Source organism: Oryx dammah, unplaced genomic scaffold (assembly GCF_014754425.2).
Source record: "Oryx dammah isolate SB20612 unplaced genomic scaffold, SCBI_Odam_1.1 HiC_scaffold_25, whole genome shotgun sequence".
In the NCBI taxonomy this organism is placed as follows: Eukaryota; Metazoa; Chordata; class Mammalia; order Artiodactyla; family Bovidae; genus Oryx; species Oryx dammah.
In genome coordinates, this window is record NW_024070209.1 from 25,263,087 (window position 1) to 25,289,478 (window position 26,392).

The window sequence follows — 26,392 nt, forward strand, 5'->3', positions numbered from 1 at the left end:
AATCGCAGCACGCCAGGCCTCCCTGTCCATCACCATCTCCCAGAGTTCACTCAGACTCACGTCCATCAAGTCAGTGATGCCATCCAGCCATCTCATCCTCTGTCGTCCCCTTCTCCTCCTGCCCCCAATCCCTCCCAGCATCAGAGTCTTTCCAATGAGTCAACTCTTCCCATGAGGTGGCCAAAGTATTGGAGTTTCAGCTTTAGCATCATTCCTTCCAAAGAAATCCCAGGGTTGATCTCCTTCAGAATGGACTGGTTGGATCTCCTTGCAGTCCAAGGGACTCGCAAGAGTCTTCTCCAACATCACAGTTCAAACGCATCAATTCTTCGGCGCTCAGCCTTCTTCACAGTCCAACTCTCACATCCATACATGACTACTGGAAAAACCATAGCCTTGACTAGACAGACCTTTGTTGGCAAAGTAATGTCTCTGCTTTTCAATATGCTATCTAGGTTGGTCATAACTTTTCTTCCAAGGAGTAAGCGTCTTTTAATTTCATGGCTGTAGTCACCATCTGCAGTGATTTTGGAGCCCAAAGAAATAAAGTCTGACACTGTTTCCCCATCTATTTCCCATGAAGTGATGGGACTGGATGCCATGATCTTCGCTTTCTGAATGTTGAGCTTTAGGCCAACTTTTTCACTGTCCTCTTTCACTTTCATCAAGAGGCTTTTGAGTTCCTCTTCACTTTCTGCCAAAAGGGTGGTGTCATCTGCATATCTGAGGTTATTAATATTTCTCCCGGCAATCTTGATTCCAGCTTGTGTTTCTTCCAGCCCAGCATTTCTCATGATGTACTCTGCATATAAGTTAAATAAGCAGGGTGACAATATACAGCCTTGACGTACTCCTTTTCCTATTTGGAACCAGTCTGTTGTTCCATGTCCAGTTCTAACTGTTGCTTCCTGACCTGCATACAGATTTCTCAAGAGGCAAGTCAGGTGATCTGGTATTCCCATCTCTTTCAGAATTTTCCAGAGTTTATTGTGATCCACACAGTCAAAGGCTTTGGCATAGTCAATAAAGCAGAAAGAGAGGCAGGAGCACCCGTAATCCAGTGGATTCCAAAGTGGATTCCTGACATTCTATGCCAGGTATGCTTCAGTGTTTTCCTAGGAAAGCGGGCATTTCTTCTTTCTTGAAAATGTTTAAGAACATGAGGAGAACTGTAAATGTGAGGAATTGATCATAACTCTTTCAGGCTGCAGGGAATTGGATTAGCTACATGGTTTCCAGTCAGTGATAATGGTAATGATGATAATAATATTAACGGTAGCTAATATTTATTGAGTGCTTATTCTCTGCCGTGCAAAGGACATTCTAAGATATAGACTCTATTACATCCCCATTTACAATTGAGAAAAAAGTGTCTCAAGGAGGTTAAATGACTTGCCTAAGGTCTTTACCTAGTTTTTAATTAGTGACTTTCCATAGCTGTTATGTTTGTGAGTAGATGGCACCCCACTTCAGCACTCTTGCCTGGGAAGTCCCATGGATGGAGGAGCCTGGTGGGCCGCAGTCCATGCGGTCACCGGGAGTCAGACACGACTGAGTGATTTCACTTCCACTTTTCGCTTTCATGCATTGGAGAAGGAGATGGCAACCCACTCTAGTGTTCTTGCCTGGAGAATCCCAGGGATGGGGGAGCCTGGTGGGCTGCCGTCTATGGGGTCTCACAGAGTCGGACACGACTGAAGCGACTTAGCAGCAGCAAGGTCACAAAAACTAAGAAATGGTAGACCTGGGATTCAAACCTAGTAATCAAGCTTTACAGCCCTTGGGGTACACTCCCTACTCTGAGTCTGGTGAGCTTTGGATGTAGACAGATGTATATTTACAAACATATGCATATAATGTAAACATTTGATTTGAATTTGGAAAATGAATTTACATCTGACTGATGAATGAGTTTAAATAAGATTTGTACCCTTTTCTCTTTTTTTCATTTATTTTTGGCTGCGCTGTTTCATTTATTTTTGGGTCTTCGTTGTTGGGCGAGGGCTTTCTCTTGCTGTGGTGAACAGGGGCTACTTTCCGGCTGCGGTGTGCAGGCTTCTCACTGCGCCGGCTTCCCTTGCTGCAGAGCATGGGCTCTAGAGTGCTCAGGCTTCAGTAGCTGTGACCCGGGGGCTCAGGAGTTGCAGCTCTTGGTCTTAGCTGACCCGCAGCATGTGCGGTCTACTGGACCAGGGATTGAACCCTTGTCTCCTACATTGGCTGCCAGATTTTTACTCAATGGACCACCAGGGAAGTCCTAAGATTTGTATCTTGATGACAACTGTTACTATTATAAAAACTGAAAATTTTTTATTTCAATTAATCAGTTAGTAACAAATACATTTGGGGACTTCCCTGGTGGTCCACTGGTTAAGAATCCAGCTTGCAATGTAGGGGATGTGGGTTCAATTCCTGGTCGGGGAAATTAAGGTCTCACATGCCACGGAGCAACTAAGCCCTTTGGCCACAACTAGACAGACTGTGTGCCGCAATGATGCAACTAAAACCCTGTGTGCCACAACTAAGACCAGACACAGCCAAATAAACAAATTTATTTTTTTTAATCCATTTAATACACACCTACTACTTGCTTAGCTGGGGGACACAGAACCTTAGCATGATCCATTCTTTCAAGGCATTTACAATGTAAACTTGTCACAATGATACTTTGAAATCACACTGAAATCTACACATCCAGGTGAGTGCTCACCTTGCTTAGTGTAGCTACTGCTCAAACTGCCTTTGGAAATAATTAATTAAACACTAAAAATTGATTTAATTATTTTAAGCTCACAGTTTATTTTTTATTCTAAACCGTGCTACCTACCTTGGCTACCATTTTATTTGAGATTTATTATTCTTGCTACTTAGTCACTAAGTCATGTCCTGTTCTTTACGACTTCATGGACTGTGGCACACCAGGCTCCTCTGTCCATGGGGTTCTCCAGGCAAGAATACTGGAGTGGGTTGTCAGTTCTTTCTCCAGGGGATCTTTCAGGACTAGGGATCAAATCAGAGCCTTCCACCTTGGCCGGTGGATTCTTTACCACTGAACCACCAGGGAAACCCTTATCTGATACTTGGTTAATTCTGAAAATCTAATTCATCCTCAAAGGAGGAAAATTTGCCACTGCTATTTGTGTGGATGTAGTACATAGATACACACATTCATATAGAAAGACACATACGTATATATTCTGTGGTTTATGAGGGCAGTTCCCAAAGGACTGGAAAAAACCATCAGTGCTTGTCCAACAGGAATATATGAGCCATACATGTAAATTTTGATTTTCTAACAGTTTTATTCTAAAAAGGACAGCATCACTGACTCAATGGACATGAGTCTGAGCAAACTCCAGGAGACAGTGAAGGACAGAGAAGCCTGGTGTGCTGCAGCCCATGGGGTCACAAAGAGTCAGACAGGACTTAACGACTAGACAGCAACAACAAAAAGTAAAAAGAAGCAGATGAGATTACCTTTAACAACACTTTTTATTGAAACTAATATATCAAAAATATTATCATTCCAATATATAATCAATATAAACATTATTGAGAAATTAAACCTTTTTTTTTTCATACCAAGTCTTTGAAATTCAGTGTGTATTTTATTCTTATAGAACAGTTCAACTTGGATCCACCACATCTCAACAGTTCAAGAGCCACATGTGGCTAGTGACTGCCATACTAGAGAGGGAAGGATGAAATATTTACAGCTATGGCTGTCATACCAAAAAAAAAAAAAAAAAGTAAAAGTGACCTAGCCCCTACATATCTTACTCTGCAAAGTAATGACTCTAAGAGGTGTAATACACTGATGCAAGTGAAAGGCTGTTGAGTGACAACAGCTTGTGAGCACACTTACCTGGGGGTATAAACACTAAATAATGTCAGAGTTTGTGGAAAGGATGATTTCAAAAGGCCAAAGTCATCTACATGATTCATTAGTAAAGGACAGGCAGTTGGAGAAGAGACAAGGGTATTTTACAATATTCAAGGGTTAACCCTTTCAGACAAAAAATAATGGTACTAATACACCAGGAGAAACTTAGTTCAACAAATGAAAGATTAGAGTCGATCATACAACCATGATACTAACCCAGGGGATGGACTTGTAAGTAAGTGAGCAACTCTTTCATGAACGAGGCTCTTTAAAACATTAAGCAGAGAAGTACTACTGAGCTACATGAAATTTGGAACCGAGATACAAAAATGGTAGGAAATATTTTTGGGTACTAAAAATGGTACAAATAATGTACATGGTAATGTCTGATTCATAATCTCTTTATATTCTCTGGACCTCAGTTAATTCAAGTGTAAAATGAAGTGGATACAACTCTCAGGCCCCTTACAGCTAGAGTGACCTGTGATTCATTGTGCAAACCTGGACACTTTACGAGTAAAAGAGGCACTATTAATAATTATGCTGGGATAAGAGGTATAAACTAGAACTGTTTCACAGCCATAAAACTATATGGTCCTCTTCTACCAAACGGATGCAACAGTACTCCTGTGCAGGGATGTGGAGCTGATCAAAGTCCAGGCGTGTTCTTATTACCTCTGCATGGCCACAGGGGCCTTGTGGGCTAATATACACTGATCTAAGTGAGGCAGCTTCGCCTCTCCCCCCCAGAGCATTTTAAATTGGTTTGAATTTGGGAACAGGATTCCATATGGACAGAGCTGGACTCTGACAGCCTGAATATATTTACTGAAGACAACAAATCATTGACAGACTCAATGTAACAGAGGCAAGGGCTGGCCTGCTTGTACTCAGAATCTGACTTTGTAATTGTAGCCTCCTTTAGACAGGCCTAATCAATTAGAAGAGGCTGATTTTAACCAGTTGCAGGCTCATTACCCTGCATTCCAGTTTGTGTTGATGAAAATCAGTTTCAGTCTGTGGCCTGGAACTCATGTACAGCACTTCCTGAGGCCTCTTATATAAACACATCAAAACATTTTTTTTTGTTGTTTTGGAGCTGCCCCTCTCCGTTTTAAGAAAACCACTTTGTGAATCATGATGAAAATAGCACAACTGCACGTGGATCCGGGGCCCATACCAGGAAACATACGTGATACAAGGAACATGTACAAAGTCAGAGCTTGAGGCGGTGCATGGTAGACTTGAGTTTCAAATATCTAGGCTCCAGCAACAAATGAGTCCACTCGGTTATCGCCGCAAAATGGAACAGAATGAACTCCTGAGTTACTGAAAATGACAAGAGTCGAGGCCAGGCTCTTCCCGGAATGACCAAATAGAAAACAAACTTGCAACTAAACAAGGACACGTTTCCTTGGGAAGCTTTTATGAAGGAAGCGTATGACACTAAGTGTAATTTGGATATGTGGTTTAGTCTTGCAAAAGTAGAAGTGGGGGAGTGGGTGGGAGAGCCACTCAAAACCCCACCTACATTTCAAAGACCTGTAATCACTCCCAAATATAATATAACTGTGAATCATACCTGGCTGGTTGCCTTTTGAGAGTTTGTCAAGGCAGCAAGTCAACAAGAAGAGGATATCAATATACACAGCTCTGGTCACCAAACATGGATTTTGCCTAGAAAGGTAAAGAACAGAAAATAAATTGGTAATTTTTCTCTCTGAGGACTGGGCCACAGAAAAGAGAAAATGGGTATTTTCTACCAGGCATATCATAAGGCTGAGAGAGTTGTGCGTGCGTCCTAAGTTGCTTCACTCGTGTCCAACCTTCTGTGACCCGATGGACCATAGCCCACCAGGCTCCTCTGTCCATGGGGATTCTCTAGGCAAGAATCCTGGAATGGGTTGCCATGCCCTCCTCCAGGGGATCTTCCCACCCCAGGGATTGAACCTGTGTCTCTTATGTCTCCCACATTGTCAGGCAGGTTCTTTACCACTAGCACCACCCGGGGAGCCCCAGAGAGTTGTAACAAATGCTAAAAATGATGGACGGTCACCGATGGTGACAATGGCAAAATTTTCATTTCTCATGAAAAGAAAATGAAAATAAAATCCTAGTGCTTATGGTGGAGGTTGGGACTGTGTTTGTACAAATTAGAGAAAATTCTATGCTCTGGCGCCAAAGAAAGTTAACTGAAAACAAACAAAAACCAATACCCTATTCCAGTTATTTGAAAACAAGAGGGAAGTAGGGAATATGACACCATATTCTATTATCTTCCGCTTAACTGGACAAATTTAGGGGAAACATGATTGGTTATGAATATCAGTGATTTAGCATTTTGGAGGAGAACTGCACTCACAAATGATAAACTGTATTTACAGACTTAAAAAAGCAGCTGAAAAACAAACATGAAAGTATTAACAAACACTGTTGACAGACATTCCTTTCCTGATAAATGAGATTTTCTTCTTTCAATAAATGGAGGTCTTTTTACTCTTTGAACCACATGCTGGAAAAAGTAAGTGGGCTTGGCTTGAGGGGGTCTAGTTCAAAATGGAAGAATGAAGACTTTTTTTGAAAATAGCACTGAATCTCCCTGACTCTGAGCCTCAGTTCATACTGGTCATGAAAAGTGCCCAAACCTCCCTAGGGTACTTATAATACAGTATAAACAGTAAAAAATGGCTCCCCAGGTGGCTCAGTGGGTAAGAATCCGCCTTCCAACGCAGGAGAAGCAAGAGACACAGGTTCGATCCTTGGGTCAGGAAGATCCCCTGGAGGAGGAAATGGCAACCCATTTCAGTATTCTTGCCTGGAAACTTCCGTGGACAGAGGAGCCATTGGGTGGCAGAGAGTCAGATGAGACTGAGCTCGTGCATACAAGTGGTAAAAACAACAGGGACAGACCTGGGTTTGAATCCTGGCCTTCTGCCATTTAGTATCTCTGTGACCTGAATCAGATTTCTGACTTGCATAATGGACACCATAATCACCTCTCTGAGAGTCACTGTGAGCATTTGATTCGGCCTGTTCCCTGCTCTGCTCCTCTGCCTCCATGACATGAGTTCCAGCTAGTGTATTTCCATCTAGCTTGACCCCTCAATGCATCCTTCTCACTTCTCTAAAGTTTTTTCTCACTCTATCCTGAAATGCCCATATCTTAGGGGCATGCGATATCTGCATGAAAAGCAAACCAGACACTTTTCCATTAAAACAAAACTGTCTTGTTTCAAGATTTCCCTTTTGCTGACCTACCTCATTTCTGTTCCCTGACTTCACCTACAGTATCTGCTTGCTCCTTGACTCTGACTCTGCCATAACGACTAGTTTATATGTACACTTCACATTTGGCCTAGTTTCATGCCTATGCCCAGTTATTTTTAAAAATTAGTTTTAAAAAACAGGTAACACATGCACATGGTATAAAAATAACTCAAACAGTACAGAAGGGTATGCAGTAAACATGAAGTGCCTTTTCCATGCCCCCACCCTCTGCCCACATGTTCTGTTCCCCTGAGGCAACCACTATTACTGCTTTCTAGAGCATATCCTTCCAGGCATATTTTACAAGCATCTATCTATAGCTACCCACTTGTTTATTTTTATATAAGTAGTGGTTTACTACTTACTGAGTTCTGAGCATTACCTTTTTTTCACTGATACTTTTAAGATATCATTCTATTAAAAAACACAAATTTGCCTCATTTCTTAAATGGTTCTGAACTGTTCCATTTCATGGATGTACCTGTCCCCTAATGAAATAAGTCAGATTGTTTAGGATATTTTGCTGAAAACAATGATGTAATAAAGATATATGTATATTAGTTTATGTATATGAATGAATATTCAAAAGAGAAATCCCTAGAAGCTTAAGTGCTGGATCAAGATATTCATACATTTAAAATTTTGCTTCATTTAGATCAGATGCTCTCCAAAGAGACTGGGACTACTTATGCTTTCACCAATAGTGTTTAAGATTCCCCTCCAACCCCAACAATCTGACTCACACTGTGATTAAACCTTTTGACCTTTGCCAAGCTGATAAGTAGAAAAACAGTACCTCATCATTTTGTCATAATTATTTTAAATGAAGTTGCCCATCCCTTCATAAGCTTTTCAAAAATGATATCTTAATTTCTTTTTCTGTGAACTGTGGTCAAATCTCCAATCTATTATGTTATTGGTATTTTCCTTATTGATTTGTAGGAACTCTTTGTTTATTAAGGAAATCTGTCCTTTGTCATATGTGTTGCAAATATTTTTTTGCAGTTTATCATCTGACTTTAAAACTTATTTACAATACTTTTTTTGGAATTCAAAACTGTTTGGTTTAATGCAGTCAAATATATTATTTTTATCTTCTGGATTTTATGTCATGCTACCAAAATCTAACCTTTCTTCAATATAGATTTATATTTATAAATTTTTCTTTAGTACTTTTTCTTCTGGTACTTTACAGTTCCATTTATTTATTTCTTTATTTATGGCTGTGCTGTATCTTCATTGCTGCACTTGGGCTCTCTCTAGTTGCTGCGAGCTTCTCATTGCAGAGCACAGGCTCTAGGGTGCGTAGGCTGCAGTAGTTGCAGAGGGCTGGCTCAGTAGTTGTGCAGCATGTGCTTAGTTGCCCATGGCATGTGGAATCTTCCTGGAGCAGGGATCGAACGTAGGTCCCCTACATTGGCAAGCAGATTCTTAACCATTGAACCACCAGGGAAATCTTACAGTTTCATTTTTTGTTCTTGTTAACACTTTGGTCTATTTGGAATTTACTCTCCCCAAATCTTACCTTTATATTTTGTCTCTATTCAGTTTTCCTCAGGTCAGGTAAATTTGACTTGTGAAGTTGAAAAGTCCATAGTCTATGAAAATTACTTTAACGGTATCATTCCCTGTTCTGGCACGTCCACTGTTTAAAACGTGGGATATCTTCCCTCCTCCCACTGGAAAATCACTTAGGAGGGAAAGCAAGAAAACCTAATGCAAAGGGTTAATGAATTATCAGACATGAAGCCCAGGGCTGAATAATAAACGGCCTGCAGATAGCAGGATGAATGCCTCCTGAGCATCTAGTTGCGAGCTAGGTAGGCGCTGGAAAAAGATGCACAAGAGAGGATTTCTGGCCTCGGAGAGTTCTGCCTTGTTTTGGAGATAAAAATAAAGACAAAACTCAGGACAGGATGTAAGGAGTTAAGGGAAAGAACATAATAGGGTGGCCCAGAAACATGGAAGAGATGTATGAAGACCTAAGTCCAACTATAAACAACGGGAGGAATTTAGATAGAGAAAGCTCACAAGGAAGGGGATTTTGAGAGGAGGCAATAGAGGCAGGAAAAAAGGAGTCTAGCTTGTCTGGGGACCCATGGGAGATGGGATACTCCATGCTAACTGGTGCTCCTTGGTATAACAATGTACTGCCTGCTCCATTTGACCTTACAGCTTCTCACCTCAGATGTTTTCCTGCTAGTGGAGCCACACAGAGCCATAAAGGAAAGTTTTTGGGAAATTGGTTTGACTTTCAAGTTCAGTGAGGGACCTGGTTTCCATGATATTTTTAGCTAAATTAATATATTTTAGAATAGTTCTAAATGAATAGACGAAACGTTGGCCATCTTTACATCCCCCTTCCAGGCTGAAGTGTTCTGCACCTTCTCTTGGCCTGGCACAGGCTGCCAACCTTCCTGGCAGTCTGGGACCCGGCAGGGACCACTCTGACGGCTGCCAGAACGGAGGTTCTATGCCAAGTCTGATGTAGTCAACGAGATCGTGGGAGGCTCCCTCAAATTCTGCTGCTTTCGATTCCAGGAAACAGAGAGGATCTGGGGCTACAAAGGAGTCCATCCATGCATGGCTTCTCCTTCAAGACTGACTCAGAGAGAAATTCTGGCCCAGAGCCCACTGTTCAAGGCTCCACCCTTGAGGAGAGCCACAGCCTCACAACATCGCTGTCTGGAATCAGAGTTGGGCTTCACTCTGAATTGGCTTCTAAGTCAGGAAAATAAATTTTTTTTTTCTTTTTCTTTTTCTCTCCCTGTTACTTGGTGTTTGTTCTGACTTGGAAATGGTACACTGTGAGTTCAGGGTGAGCCAGAGGTTTGTTCTCGGTCTGTCAAGCCACTTTGATGATGGGAATAAAATCCTGGGAAAGAGCAAGCCAGCTGGACAGGAAACCAAGCCACAGGGTTTTGGTGGGTTTGGGGTTTTTTTCCCTGCCCCCAGATGGAAAAATCCTGGCACAGGGCATGGTATAATAAAGATTGAGAGTGTTTAAAAAAAACTCAGGAGTGGTCGGGGTCTAACAAATGGGCTGAAAAACAGCATAATAGAGGTTTTAGAAGGAGTAACAGGAATCAGGTACCATGAGGACTAAGTTTACATAAATAAAGCGAAATGCAGGCCTTGTTAAAACTTTCTTCCACTCTTTCTATCACTGGTCCCTTGACATATACCCACCCAAGAACTCAATCTCTGAACTTCATTAAACCTCCTGCCCTCTCTCCTGGAAGTTGGGGGAGGCAGAAGGCAGAGAAGAGAGAGTAAGCCTTCCCAGACATGTTTACAATGGCCCTAGTGTCTGGAGGACACCAGAAGCTCTTGGGAAGCCTGTGATAAATTATTCACTTCTTCTGTCCCTTCCGGAATCCTAGTGGCTGCAGAGATTTTTAACTGAAGCCCATTCATTCAGAGGAAACTGAGAGGAAACTGAGAGCCCAAAATAATGCCAGGGTATGGATATATGAAGACGAAATGATTCAGTGACATTGGTCACTGCCCTTAAGAAACTTAGAGTCCTGAATTGTGTTTTTCAAACTGTAGGTTATGACCCATTTTGTTGATTATGAAATAAACTAGTAGGTTTAGATGACCACCTACTAGTGTTAAGAGAAAGCCTAAGAGAAAGAAAGGAAGGAAGAGGAAACAGGGATGAAGGAGGGAGGGGAGAGCTAGCTAGGGAAAGCAGGAGCGGTAAAACATAATCCCATTGCATCAAAGCAGTCAGGGTAAGCATCGCTCCCTTAAATTGTTATATATAGGATTTCTAGAACAATTTTGCCCAGAATTTTTAATCAATTATCTTTGACATAACTTATAAAATGTGATAACTTTGAGTAAAAATATTGACTGATTTAGTCTAATGTCCTTTTCTTTTTCAGGTAATAAGCCACCATCTATTATACCAAATGGTATCAGTGGGGTATTCTTGATATCCAAAATGATGGTGGATAACATTCCTGAAATTAAATCTTCTAAATCTTGAGTAAACTCCCTCTCTGTTGTATTTTTCTACAAACTGTTCATATCTTATGTAGACAGTTAAATTTACATTATGTAAGATTTCACAGGTATGTTTGTGTATATATCCACACAGATATACACATGGGGTACAGAGATACATACTAAGTCATCTGTAAAATCTATTTCTGGTTGTGAATGGCTGTCAGAAAACCTTGAAAGGCCATGGTTTAGTGAGAGAAACACACAACCAATCACGTGGTATGATGGGTGCTCAAAGGAGGGTTGACAGAGTAAAAATTAAGGATGGGGTGAGGGGGAAACGACTTGTTAAAACCAGAAGTGCCTTTGCAGGAGGAGTCTAAGAGATGGACTGTGGGTGGCATGACTCCAGCAGAGGAAGCAGCGCGTCCGAAGATGACGGCATGTTACATGTTTGAAAAATAAGAAGCAGCACAAAGGGGATGTGGAATGGATGGGACAGCAGGAAATGACACAAGATGATGACGTGCCCCAAATGGAAGTGCTTAGGAGTGACCTTTCAGAGCTCCAAAAGCTCCAAATGGTTGAAGCCCAGGTGGGACCCCACTGGTCCACTGGACGGCTAGGGCCCCCAGGGCCCATTAGCATGCAGCCTTGGAGGGTTCCCAGCAAGAAACAGACAGTTCACTTTGGACATATTTTTGCTTGTCACTTTGGATGACTTTTTCAGAAGAATTCACTGCCATCCTCAGAGGGCTGAAAACAACTGTTCTGGCTTTAGGCTGCTAGTATCTGTTAAGGTCTAAGTCCTGAGAAGTCTATCTGGACTTCAACACAGTCAAGGTCGAAGGTCATTCCAGACCCCAGGGAATTACTCTTCCCCAGAATCCTGATCAGACTCATGGTTTAACTTTATTAATCTAGAAACCTTTCCTAAGTACCACAGGGTGTATCCTACTCGGAACAGGAGTAGAGAAGGGGGCAGGTTCTGGCCTTGAAGAGCTTATGGGTGTGTGTGTGTGTGTGTGTGTGTGTGTGTGGGTGTGTGTGTGTGTATGTGTTGGTGGTGGCAGAGGGTGTATGTGGAGAAAAACAAAACACACAAAACAATGTGAGAGAATACCATGGAGGAAGGGTCTGGAGATGTGGAAAGAGTCCATAAGTGACTGGGAAGCAGGAATTTCAGGCGAGAGTTCACTCTGCAAAGATCCAAAGATGGGAGCGAGCTTGCCGCATGCTGGGAAGAATGAGGACCAGCAAATCAAACAGGTGCGGCTGGCCAGTGTGATGGCTTAGAATGACTCTGGGTCGTGAGTCCTGGCAGGGGCCCATCATGGTCCATGGCAATCTCTCCCTCTAATCTGGGATCCTCCCTGAACTCACTCCCATTCAGGTCACGCCTGGGCTGTACCACAGTGACTACAAAGCCTCTTGCCATGGAGCCAGTACTGGGCTTAATGAAGCAGTATTCTGGGGACCCACCACCAGGACTGAAATAGGCTAGAAAGAAGAAAGCCAGAAAAAAAAAAAAAAAAGAGGGAAAGGAGGTGAAGAGGAAGGCAGAGAGCAGGCAGGTGAGAAGCTGGGCCACAGGTGGGAGAAGAATAATGCGGTGGGGAAAGAGGCAGAAAAGGGAGGGCGGAAATGGTCTCTAACTGTCCCCACACTCCGCCACAGTCCCCTCACTGGACACACATCGAGCCACACCATGTCCTGTACTTAAAACTCACTTCAAAGCCTGTCCTCTAGGAAACCGTCCCTGACTAACAATCAGAGAATGGCCTCGGAGAACAGTGTGAATGGCGGACATCTCTTTGGACTTCCTCTGATCTCCCAGAGATCCCGCTGGCCATCTTTGTACTCCTCTGCAGTCTGGGACTCTGCAATGGTAGCTGTCTGCAGACCAGATGCCATCTCGCCTTACATTTGGTTATAAGAGGAAGAGCTGCCGCGGTGAGGAGCCAGGAGGTACTTCTCTGATGTGGGCCACGTGAAGTCATATAAATGTGGAAGTGTAAATTAAATAAAAAGGACCCCTCTCTCCCTTCTGATTTCGATTTTTACCACGGCCCCCAGCCAAGCAATCATTCCTATGACATTTCTGGAGAAACAATAGGAGCTTTGTTTAAACCAAGATGCCAAATGGTCAGGACCTGCAGAATATATAAGTTCTTCCCCCCACTCTGTAATATACAGAATTCAGATCTGCAGGCAGGGCCAGCTGGCAGCAGCATGCAGGGCCAACACCCCCTGTTTGCCACCCCCTGGCTGGCTAACACCCTCTCCCGGCCCTGCTCATTTACCTTGCGCTCCCCTGGGGGAGGGGAGGCGGTGGCAGCAGAGCTCCATTGTTATGGTATGTTCCAGCTTCCATCCAGCCTTTCTTGGTCTGGAGCTCTGCTAGTATTTATACTCACACCCACACATATGAGGTGCCCCACAGCCCTCCTACTGGGATTCTCCTTTTAATGTGAAGCCATCTTCATGCCCTGCTCTGGGTATTGACCAATTTGTAAGGAATTCTTACCAAGTTGTCAGGCACAAGGCAAGAGACCATGAGCTGTGAGTCTGTCCAGAAAGGGACCATATGTCCAAGCCATATGCTCTAGGGCACAGAGGCCGCCCCTGGAAAGGCTGCCTCGTGTCCGACTCTTTGCAGCCCCGTGGACTATACAGTCCATGGAATTCTCCAGGCCAGAATACTGGAGTGGGTTGACATGCTCTCCTCCAGGGAATCTTCCCAACCCAGGGATCGAACGCAGGTCTCTCTCATTGCAGGCGGATTCTTTACCATCTGACCCAACAGGGAAACCCTCCTTTGCCCCTGGGGAGATGGAATCTGTGAAAAGAGGGCCTCAACTACTCTACCAAGGTTCTGGGTAGGCACCTGGCAAATCCCAGGCAGTCTGCATAAGGTCTCGGGGCTCTGCTTAGGTCAAGGTCAAAGTCACAGCCGCCTCTGCTTCCCAGGGGAGTGCTGCTGTATGAGAGGAAGCCCACAAGCTCAATGCCAAGGCTTTGTATTTCCCTCCAGGAAGGCTCACCTGCCTTTTCAGAGGACCCCCAGGGAGCCACCCACCCCTCCCAGAGGCCCTCATATTTTTCCATCTTTCTATTAGGCATCTTTTTCTCATTAATGTACTAACACTCAAGTTATGTGGAGAGAATGAGGAAAAAGAGACCTTGTGTGGGGGTTGGGATCTGTTCAAAGCCTGAAGAAACCATTTTAGAGGGTGTATGTTTTTTATTCCTTTTATGAGAGACGCATGTTTCCCCCACTCTGTGACTTGTTTAAAAGTAAAGTTTAATATGCTGCCAGAGATATTGCTGGTTAATAACTTAATAAGCAATGTGCTAGGGATTATGGGAGAAAGGTAGTGTCCAAGAAAACTTTTATTGTACAGTTTGGGGCTTGGAGGATATATAGCTTCAGTTATTACATAAAATGCTAACAGAAGTCCCCTTTCCTTTCAAACTTTACTTTCTCCCTAGATTTTTTTTTTTAATAGAATATATAAGTGAGGTGAATGAAAACTTCTAGTAGCTGCAAGAGAAGTCTGAATGTAGATCACAGGTGAGGATTTCTAACAGTATAGTCCAAAGTCTGTTCATGAAATCTTGGCGAAGCACACACTTGGAAATTAGCCCTGGCCACAAAAATAATATCAACTGCATTTTATTAAAAAAGTTTTATCTTCAAAAAAACATTTTATCTTTAAAAGAGTCTTGAGAGGAGAAAAAACAGGCATTGTTCTTCCCATTTTTATAAATCAACAAAGTAGCTCACATAACTCAAGTGACCTGTCCAAGATCAGGGCAGAAACCAAGAATGGAACCAAGGTTTTCTGGACAACTTATATCTGTGTGTCCCAAATACAGTGAGATGAACGGGGAGAGGCCGGGCCGAACAATTAGAGCACGGTGCTTCGCAGCCACACGCTCTGGTGGCGTGTCCTGGTGGCCAGGCTGGAGAAGAATGAGGTTTGAAGCACAGCTGCTTCTGTGCCGGCCACCAGAAAGGCCTGTTTTCAACATGGCCAATAAGACTGATACAGACGTCATTATCTGACAATAAACATTCCCTATTTGCTTAGCTCTCCTGTTCTTGCATACCCATTACTCACCATGTCCTTTTCCACCTTCACCTACCTCCCTTTTTTTTTTTTTATTTTACTTTACAATTCTGTATTGGTTTTGCCATACATTGTCATGAATCCACCACGGGTGTACATGCGTTCCCAAACATGAACTCCCCTCCCACTCCCCTACCTCCCATTTTGGATCTTCCAACTTAACAGATAAAAAACTGACACCCGGGACTTCGCTGGTGGTCCTGCGGTTAAGACTCTGTGCTTCCAATGCAGGGGGCCCGAGGTTCAATCCCTGGTCAGGGAACTAGATTCCACATGCCACAACTAAGACCCCTGTGCTTCGGAGGGTCTCTCTCAAACCCGCTCCCTTGACTTATTCACATAAGGCCCCACAAGCCTTCGGAGGGTCAGCCCAAAGCCCGGCCAATTAGGACAAAGGCACCAGCGCTAAGCCGGCTCAATATGAGGACAGAGAAGTAGGAAGCCAAGTGAGGCCTCAGGGAGCGTGCCTGCTAGGTCTGCGTGTTGCTGGAAAGCCTGCCCTCAAGTTACTGACTTCAGTTAAAAGCAATGTCTCCAGAAGATCAACAGTGAGAAACAGCTATAGACTCAGAAGAATTATTTACATACTAGTGCTTAGTAACATGTAAGCATGATATGTGGGTCATATCAAGCAGCAGTGAGTCAGCTGAGAGTGGATTTCTGGGGAAAGGGGATCTAGAGAAGCTGAGTTGTATTGGCAAGAAGGTCTAGTGATAGGGTCCTGACCAAGGAGGGCAGCGCCTGAGAGAAGGCCTTGGGCAGCCAAGAGGCTGGGGGTGGCAGCCATTCCTATGAGGATGATCCAGCTGTTGCAAAGGAAGCAAGAGGACCAAGAGGCAGAAAACCAATTTGCTCCTGAAATCCCAAATTTGGGCTATCTTTGCAGCCAGACGCATCTGCCAAGTAGGGAGAAGTCACCTATCCCTTGTGTCTATTTTCCTGTCTACAGATACTGGTTTGAATTAGATTCCTGTTTTGAAATAATAAGGGGGCTTTCCTGGTGGCTCAGACAGTCAAGAATCTGCCTGCAATGCAGGAGACCCTGGTTCAGTCCCTGGGTCAGGAAGATCCCCTGGAGAAGGAAATGGCTACCTACTCAAGTATTCTTGCCTGGAGAATCCCATGGACAGAGGAGCCTGGTGGGCTACAGTCCATGGGGTCATAAAAAATAGGACATGACTGAGCAATGAACACTTTCACTTTTTCCACTTTTTTGAAATAGGGAGTCAGAGTGCTCTTTGTAGTCCCGTTGGGGGCTCCAATGGTTGAGAAGCCATGTGGGTGGGCCTCCAGGCCCACATTTGCACCATATTTGCCATCTTTATTATCTCAAACATCTTGAACTTCCACTTAAGCTTCTGTTTGAAGAAAGGATTCCACTGGATTAGATGATCTCTACATTCCCTTTCCTGTTATAAACTCTGCGGTTCTATGGTCCTCTTAGCAATGTTGAGCAGACAATAACCATGAATGCACATGGGCAGTATCTCTATTCCCATCACTAACTGACCAGGCATGCAAAGGAGTTTCCAAGTACCAGACAGAGCTGGTGGGTTGCTAATAGGGAGCTTCTGTGAACCTCCAGCAGGGGCTGGAGAGTTTTTCAGTCACTGAGAGAGGCTGGAAAGATGTAACACGTTCCTCAGTGTGTCTCATCAGCATGGAGACAGCAGCCTATTTACTAGTCTGTGCTTACTGACTTCCTCTTGCCTCTTGGATCAGATTCAAATTCTTCTGGCTGACATTTAAGGCCTGCCACAACTGGTCTCTTATCAAATCTTGTACAGCTCTCCAAACACACCATGTCTTCTTCAGCTTTACACCCCCACTGGCCTAAATGCAAACACTTTCTTCACTAGTGTGACCCTGACCATGCTGTCCACCATCTTGATATGCTCTTTTCTCACCACTTATGGTGTTTCCAAATCACGCCCATTAAAACCCAGCTCAATTACCTAACTCCCCTAGGAAACCCTCCCAATCCACATTCTTTTCTGAATTCTTATACTTAATATACATACTATGGAATTAAGAATTCTATATGAATGTCACTGTTGGTTTTTTTCACATGGATAAGCTCTTTTCAACTAGACTGGATCCTAACTAAACCTTGACAATAGAGGCTTAGTTATCTATATCTAAAGCGGTCTCTGCTTCCCAGGTGGCTCAGTGGTAAAGAATCCACCTGAAAATGCAGCAGCTGCAGGAGACTCGGGTTCGATCCCTGAGTCGGGAAGATCCCCTGGAAGAGGAAATGGCACCCCACTCCAGTGTTTTTGCCAGGATAATCCCATGGACAGAGGAGCCTGGATGAGATACAGTCCACAAGGTTGCAAAGAGTCAGACACAAACGAGTGGCTGAGTATGCACGCGTGTAAAAAATGGTCCCCACAATGCTGAGCGCTACTAAAATTCCTTTCTTTGTACGTGGACAATGACACCTTCACAGCTTATTTAACGTCATAGGCTCTATATCAGTGTAACTTCACTCACTCACCAGTCTGTGAGAATTAACCTTACCTAACAATTAATGGCACCCCACTCCAGTACTCTTGCCTGGAAAATCCCATGGGCGGAGGAGCCTGGTAGGCTGCAGTCCATGGGGTCGCTAAGAGTCAGACACGACTGAGCGACTTCACTTTCACTTTTCACTTTCATGCACTGGAGAAGGAAATGGCAACCCACTCCAGTGTTCTTGCCTGGAAAATCCCAGGGACGGGGTAGCCTGGCGGGCTGCCCTCTATGGGGTCGCACAGAGTCGGACATGACTGAAGCGACTTAGCAGCAGCAGCAGCAGCAAGCCTTTAAAGATCTCTCCCTTCTCCTCAAAGATGTCCTTGACATCCCACCCCCAACTAGCTGGCTTTTATAATACACTTTGACCTCATTCCAGCATTTACCAAATTCTTACATGTTTACAGTTAATTAAATCCATACCCATCTTATTCACTTGGTTTTTGAAATAGGGACAATATTATTCATCTCTACATTCTCCACTGTGCCATCTGAATTGCCTTGGATTCACTGGCAATGGCTCAATGAAGGTAACCAAGGTGTTGATTTACCCAAAGGATGAAACATGTCACATGCTAAAGAAAAAAAAAACAAACCCGTTATATTACAGTTTTACATAATACTATGAAAATGTGTTGAGGCCATTTAAAGCCTGCATCCCTTGCAAGCTGGGCAATGACAACACTGCCTAAATCTTTCAACAGCAATACCCCAAGAAGCCAACAGCTACAAGTGGAGCAAGACAGATCTTTCTGAGCCCTTTATCAAATGAATTACCACCTCCAGGCTAGGTTTGCAGATTTCTATATTTAAAACATAGAAAGTTGGGGGTTGAATTCTTGATGTGCAGTTGCATAAACAAACTATTTTTATTTCTTTCTGCAGTAAGGAGGAAGCTTTGATCTTGGGCAACTTGTTCAAAGTCTCAGTTTAATATATTGATCACTTCTGGGCAACTTGTTCAAAGTCTCAGTTTAATATATTGATCACTTCTGAGTGCTTTTACCTGACTAGTTTCCATAAGCTCAGCCTGTCAACAAGAAATACCTCATGTAGTCTCAAGCTTCACTTCTTAAACAGCTTATTCCTTTAAAACCTGACGTAATTTTAAAAGGAATATCTAATGAAGAAAAGGTTTTGTGGACAAGGCTGCCCACTGCTTCGGGTTGAAATGTGCTAACTTAATGTTTCTCTCTGTTTTTAAAACTACAAACAGGATCTCATCCCGAGATATCATGACCTTGAACATTCCTGAGAAGTCTGAAAGGGAAGTGAACAAATGTCAACAAGCCTGGGTCTAAAATACACCAGCTTCATTTCTCTCATCATTCAAGTATGCACGAGGCTCAGAGAGACTTTGAATAGGCTGAGCTGGGGGATTAAAGCGGGGTCCTGATGAGATTCTCCCTCCCTGGTAAAATCTAGGGGTTGAAAGAAAAGCAATTAAAAGGGGGAGGGGGTGGAGGAGTACTGGGAAAACTTTTATTTTGAGAAAAAGAAAAAGAGCATAGAAGAAGCAAACCCGAAGCAAACCCAACCCCCAGTAACGCCTGGAAACTTGCTATGTAAGTAACCATCCCTGTTAAGACTTGCTTCCCTTACAGTTTTGGCAAGGACCACAAATGACAGCCTTAGAATGCCACATGATCATCTGAATATTTTAACAACCCATCTCCACTGGATTCATTTCAGCAGCATGGAAGTGAAATGCAACCTGCAGCTGTGGTGAAGGGCTAAGGCCCCTTGCAGGAGTTGTGAAAGAAGGACCTTTTCTTTAGGGAGGGGGCTGGTCCAGAAGATGCGAGGGATAGGGGGAGGGCTAAGGGACACTGGGACAATGGAATCTGACCTAAATCCCAGGATTTCTGCCTGGGAAGTATAGTCTCTTGTGTGAATAAATCTGGTGGTTAGAAAATAACTGCTGTCTTCAGCTGTAAAGCAAAACAGAACTCTAAACCAGGACTTCTGCAGCTGGCCACAGACCCCCCTGGGGCAGAACTGGGATTGCCACACAAAAGCCAGCCTTAGCTTTGTCTCTATAAGCATATTTTTCTTATGTATTTAGATCCCAGGCCTTCCATGAGCATACCACCTTAGCTTAGAGGGGGCCAGTAAGAAGGAGAGAAAATGGGGAGAGCAAATGAGAGTATGGCTAAGTGAGTGGATACGGAAGGAAGTCTAGGGAGATGCAAAAGATATGAAGGAGGAGCACTGATGGGAAGTTGTATAGGGGAAGTAAATGGGTCAAACAGCTAACACTTTCTGCAAATAAGAATTAACTTGGGGAAACAAATCATTGGGTCTAGGACAAAGAGGAGGTCTTCAACAAACACAAACTCCTTCCATCATCTCTTCCTTCTATCAGTACTGATTATTCAAAAATTTATTCCCCAAGGTTGCTTTCCTAGTAACCTTGGGACCTGTTTTTGTATTACTGAGAGACTGTTTTTCTCACCAGTGAAGTGAAAGTTGCTCAGTCGTGTCCAACTCTTTGTGACCCCATGGACTTCTCCAGGCCAGAATACTGGGGTGGGTAGCCTTTCCCTTCGCCAGGGGATCCTCCCAACCCAGGGATCGAACCCAGGTCTTCCACATTGCAGGTGGATTCTTTACCAACTAAGCCACAAGGGAATCAGACTATTATTTCTCGACAGAGTATCAGACTATTATTATTTTTCAAAGTGATGAATATTCACTGCATGCCAATGAAGCCTGGATCCTACCCTAGGCACTGAGTCCCCTGGGACGGCTGCCCGGACAAGGGAGTGTGGACTCCCCATAGAGGCCATGTGGTCCCCTTGCTGCAGGTCACACCAGACGCATGGCAAAAGAATTCTGTGCTGATCCCTTCAGTAGCCTCACCCTCTCCTATGGCTCCAAGCTCCAGACACAAGCCCTGAGAATAAGGGGGTGAAGGTGGGAGTATTTCAAAGGGCGAGGTGATCCACAGTGGCTGACTCTCTGACCCTTGGCCCTCAAATGGGCACTGTCTCAGAAAGCAGCATCGGAATCACCCTGGAGCTTGTCAGAAAAGCAGAATCTCTGGCTCCACTCCAGGCCTACTGAAGGAGACTCTTCATTCTAAGGGCCCCACAAGGCGATTCATGTGTACATTAAGGTCTGAGAAGCACTGTTATAGAAAATGTTCAGTTACCACCATTCAAAGCCCTGACTTAAAAACACTGGATTGATAGAGGCAATGTGGTCCAGTAGAAAGAGCCTGACAAGGAGCAGGGAGTTAAGCCCTCCAAAAACGTGAGCTGTTGTCACGTAGTTGTTACAGCCTGGTCAGCTGTTTGAACACAGGCAAGTCCCTCATTTCTCTGGGTTGCACTTTCCCACATGCATGGGGATGGGAGTGAACTACAATAACTTTATGATTCCTTCAGGTTCTAAAGTTCTAGGTCTACAACTCTATTTGACAAGACTGTCTTGCTGCCTTCTCCATACTAAAGTCGGGGCTTTAATAAGCAGTTTCTATGTTTAATACAGCCTGGCATACAGCAGGGCTTAATAAATATTTGTTGAATGAATGGGCAACAAACTGAGTGGCCAATAATGGAACAATGGTAAGGTCAACTTAATGACTGATTTTTCAGGTGACCAAAATATGCTATCTTTAACAAATGATGTTTTCAAAGATTTTTTTCTTAATACAAAAATAGGCAAAAAAGCAGTTTACTTTTAGTGATGCGTAGACAGTAAAAACAGGACAGAAAAGCAAGAAAATAATTATCATAAGAAGTCTGGACAATAACCTTAGAGGAATGATAGGATACAGAAAGAGATTTTAAATATTTGTCATTAAAATTTCTAAAAATTGTGATAAAATAAACACAACATAAAATTTAGCATCTTAACCATTTTAAGTGAACAGTTCGGGAGTGTTAAGCACACGCACATGGTTGTACCAGCAATCTCCAGAACTCTTTCTCGTCCTGTAAAACGAAAATGCTCTGAGTAGAACCCTAACTTTTGCTTTCCTGCCAGCCCCTGGCAACCACCATTCTACTTTGTCTCTGAATTTGACTACTCCAGAAACCTCACATAAGTGGAATCCTATAGTATTTGTCTTTCTGTGATGGGTTTATTTCACTTTGCATAATGTGCTCAAGGTTCATCCACATGGTACAGTGTGTTAGAATTTTCTTCATTTTTAAGCCTAAATAATGTTCTCTTATTCATACATACCATATTTGTTTATCCATTCATCTATCAATGGACACTTGGGTTATTTCTACTTCTTGCCTATTGTGAATAATACAACTATAACACTTACAAATATCTCTTCGTGACTCTGCTTTCAATTCATCTGGGTCTATACCCAGAAGTATAATTGCTAGATCATATGGTAATTCTATTTTTAGTTTTTTGAGGAAACCTCCTACTATTTTCCATAGCAGCTATACCATAAAGAGTTTTCACATCATACACACACACACACACACACAAAAGCCTGCTCACCACAAATAGCAGACCCTGCTCACCACAACAGAGAAAGCAACAAAGACCCAGGGCAGCCAGAAATTAAAAAAAAAAAAAGCCCATCCAAAAAAAAAAAGAAGACTCTTCAACAAATGCATTCATATACTGTTAAATGAAAAAAGTGATAACTTACATACATACAGCTTAATTTCAACTACATTAAAAAAAACACAGGAAGAAAGATGAAGTAACTATGTATATAAAACTGCTAACCAATAACAGTGGGTTTCACTGGATATTGGTGAGAGCAGACTTACATTTTCTTCCCTAATTTTCTACGATAAGCACAAACTACACTGATAGTTAAGAAAAAATGTGAAAGATTTAGTAGGACATGTTTTTCTTCTTGGGCATCACATCATGCATCGCATGGAGTCTGATAGCCCATTTAGTTTACCACATTTATTCAAAGGGCATGCGCGCACACGCACACACACACCCACACACACGCACACGCACACACACACACAGGTTTTTCCTTTTATAACCAAAGATGATAGATAACCAGGCTGATTTCTGAAAAAATTTAAAGCCCCAAATAACAGTAATTCCAACTCTCAATCAAAGTAAGGAAATCTTTTCTCCTCTTACTCTTACCTAACAGGGCTTTTTAAAAGTCCTTCCCATCCAGGCAGGACCTGTGGTCCAGCTGGGACGGCAGGGCTGGAATCTGCATAGAGCGGGGGCAGCAGACAGGGCTGCGAGTGGGGCTGCGCTGACTTCCTCTTCACAGTCCTCATAGCCAGCCTCGCCAGGCCGGCAGCTGACCCCTATTCCCACTTGGTTTGTGGCCTGGGTCAGCTTAGTTTTCTTCCAGTAGTTGGTAAACCATCTTTGCACCAGGGGAGAGATAGTAAACTGGACTGAGGAGAGAGGGATGGCTGGGAAAGGGGAAGGAAGGGACTCGAAGGATTAACGAGCTGATTTCCATTAAGGCTTTGACATCTTGGAATGAAAAGCGGACTGTAAGAGCAGAAGCCCAGTCCTCTACTCCAGCCATGCTGCCAGTTGGCCATTCATCACCAAAAATTCCCCAACAAATCCATGGCTGTTGCTTAATCACCTCATATAAATCTCTATTAATCTTGCAAAGTCAAAACACAAATACATGACAAAAGTCTTTATGTACCCTCGATTTGGGGGTCAAATGTTAAAAAATGGAACTGATCATCCAATGGCTCCAGTGAACTTTTTAAACCTCCTTTTGGGGAATAAATAAATGACCTCCTCACTAATGTTTTAGTATCTATTAGACTGAATAAACTTAAGCTAAATGATCAAATAAACTGAAGAAGGAAATAGTGGTTGGTGCTAAAATTTGAACCGACTTTTTTTTTTTTTCTTTGCAATAACAGCGATGTTTCAAGCTAAACTCAGAAGAAACAGAGAATCCTTAGCAGGCACAAAGGAACATTTACTATTCCTCTTTCGTAAATTGCTGGGGACATAAAAGGGCCTCTTCAGCAGTGAAATTTGGAATACTTTGTATTATAACACCTTTCGGGGAAAAGCATATGAGAATATAAGTCAGGGGTTGGCTTTAAGAAGGGCCCACCCAGACCCAGAAGTGGCTCGTCTAAGCATGGAACTCCCAGGGCAGACAAACAGCTCTTAGGACAACACTCTCGGAGGACCTCAAGGACAGGGCAGGCAGGCGGCAGGCTGAGGCTTCATCGCTTATACCCTATTCTATACTTTCCTATTTAGGAAATTCAAAGTTATCCTGCCAGTGACATGGATAATCCCGCACAACTGACACATGGGTTTGGGACATATTGTGCTCTGGCCATGTGTTTTCCTCTCAAACTCTATTCTAGGCTCTGAACACATCCTGATTAATACGGTAAAAGTGTGCCGTGGAGGAAGAGGAAGCCTGGTGTTACAGACCACCCACAGAGTGTAAAGTTCACACTTGGGTAATAACGAGTTGACTGTACTGGGAACATAAAAGTGGCTTTCCTAGACTCTGGGCAAGGAAGCTGGAAACCCAGCGAATTTCAGTGATTCATGTCTTTGTTTTCTAGGCTGGAAAATCATGGAGGAAAATCAGAGAAGGGGAGGGAGAAGGCTAATGAAAAGACTAGATTAGGAAACGGCAATAGGGACCACAGAGAGGGCCGAGAGGACTTTTCTAGCTGAAGAGGAGGCTGGTGGCAGCTTTGTCATCCATCTTCAGGCACTGTGCAAGATGAAGGTCCTTTCAGATGGCTGGCCTGTTACTCCATCTCCTCCCTCCAAGAAGGAACTGACTCAGGAAGCCAGCAGATGATGAATTTCTTTTTTTTTTTTTTCCTGTCTTCAACTTTTTATTATAGAAATTTTAAAGAATATACAAAAGTGGAGAGAATAAAATGATGAGGCCACATAGACCCACGACCAGACTTTAACAATTATCAAAGTGTGTCTGCTCTTCTTAATCCTCTCTCCTCCCTCAAGCTGTATTAAAGCAAGTATCAGACATCATAAAGACGATGAATTTCTATGAGATTCATCAAGGGGCAGCAAGCTAAGGAGGGCAGAATGTCCTTCCGTACAGAACTTGAAGAATAGGAAATTCCGATTTTGTCTTGGGGCAGTCCTTGCTGGAAGCAGAGGTTTCAATAAGATGATGTTCCTGACTTCCTGATCCCCAGGAATAACAGCTAACAGGACCAGGCCCACTAATTGGTAAACAGAGGAGAATATGAATATGATCACAATTCCTGTTCTCTCAGAAAAGGTATCTTGGGACCCTCTCTAAAAGCCACATACAGGCAAATGGATATTAGGCTTAAGGGAGCAGTTTTTGGAGAGGAAACAAAAATTGGACTAAAAATGAGAGGCTCTCTTTATTGGCATTGCAGATACTAGAGAATTTCCCATCAATAACCCTGGTCAAAGCTATAGTTGCTTAGAAAACATAGAGCCTCATATCTCCACTCATTGAGAAATCCTTCATTAGACCCCTTTCTTTCTTTCCTTTTTAAATGTATTTGGCTGCACTGGGTCTTAGTTGTCGCACTCAGGGTCTCTGATCTCCACTATGGCATGTGGGATCTAGTCCCCTGGCCAGGGATAGAACCTGGGTCCCCTGCATTGGGAGTGTGGAGTCTTAGCCACTGGACCACCAGGGAAGTCCCTGGATCCCTTTCACCTAAAGGTCTCCTTTAGGACTCTTCACTGTGTGGCTTCCATGCATTTCCTCAGGACCCATTTTCTGCCACACATCCCTTATACTTTAGGTTTCAGAAGAGCTAACTTCTGTGTAGTTCTCCACACTTATCAAGGCATTCCACATTGCTATGTCTTTGCCTATGACATTCCCTGAGCTTGGAATATCCCTCATCTGTTGTGACCACTTGGCAAAATTCTTAACTCTTGAAGGCATCCTGCCCACCACCCCCTAGGCTACTCCTGTACCTACTATATACTTCTGTTACCACACTTTCCATATTCAATGAAAATAATTTATTTACACATCTTTCTTACCTCCTGGATGGGGCACTTTGAAGCCAAGGCTAGTTCCTCCTGTATCTTTGCATCACTACAGCTCCTAACACAGAGGTTATCATGTAGTCTATGCTCAATGAGACTTTGCTGAATTCCACTGATTTGTGGGTCTCACATTAGCCATTGTTTGCCTCACCACATAAGGTGGGGAGCCCAAGGAAAGTGAAGAAAAGCACATTTTTTGAAGAATAAAAAAGAGGCTGCTATGTTAGACAACCAAGATACTAATCATTAATCAAAGGCAACATACTACAGCATGGAATGTGGTAGGCTGTGGGCCTCTGCTGGACTCCTTTCTCTTGGAATCACAGAGGATGCACACGGGGGTGGCAAATCCTCCCAGTAACACTGTCCAACCAATATCAGGTTCTGAGACACAGATATTGAACACTGTGTTACACAGAGGCCTTCCTGTATATTCGAGAAAGTTGAGAAATTCTTCTTACTCCATCTTTCACACAGAAAATGCTTTAAGTTTCAGAACAAACTAATGATGGCAAGGATGAAAAAAAAATGTATCTAGCCTCCTTTGCCTGGCTTATTCAAGCTCCTTCACTACATACCTAAAAGGGCAATTTGTATCGTTTTTCTTATTCAGCCCCTCTGGGCCCCTCTGGGCCTGCTTAAGTCCTACACCAGTCTCTCATCTCTGAGTTGCCATGGTGTCCGG

General features: G+C 43.3%; 1 protein-coding gene across 2 annotated transcripts in view; it reads right to left on the reverse strand.

Moving 5' to 3' along the window:
• THADA (THADA armadillo repeat containing) overlaps positions 1-26,392 on the reverse strand; it is a 328,900-nt gene that overhangs the window by 72,817 nt on the left and 229,691 nt on the right. For both annotated transcript variants that reach the window (XM_040224708.1, XM_040224707.1), the window contains one exon: positions 5,466-5,560. In XM_040224708.1, the coding sequence (XP_040080642.1) occupies positions 5,466-5,560 (95 nt within the window). The remainder of the gene's footprint in view (positions 1-5,465; positions 5,561-26,392) is intronic.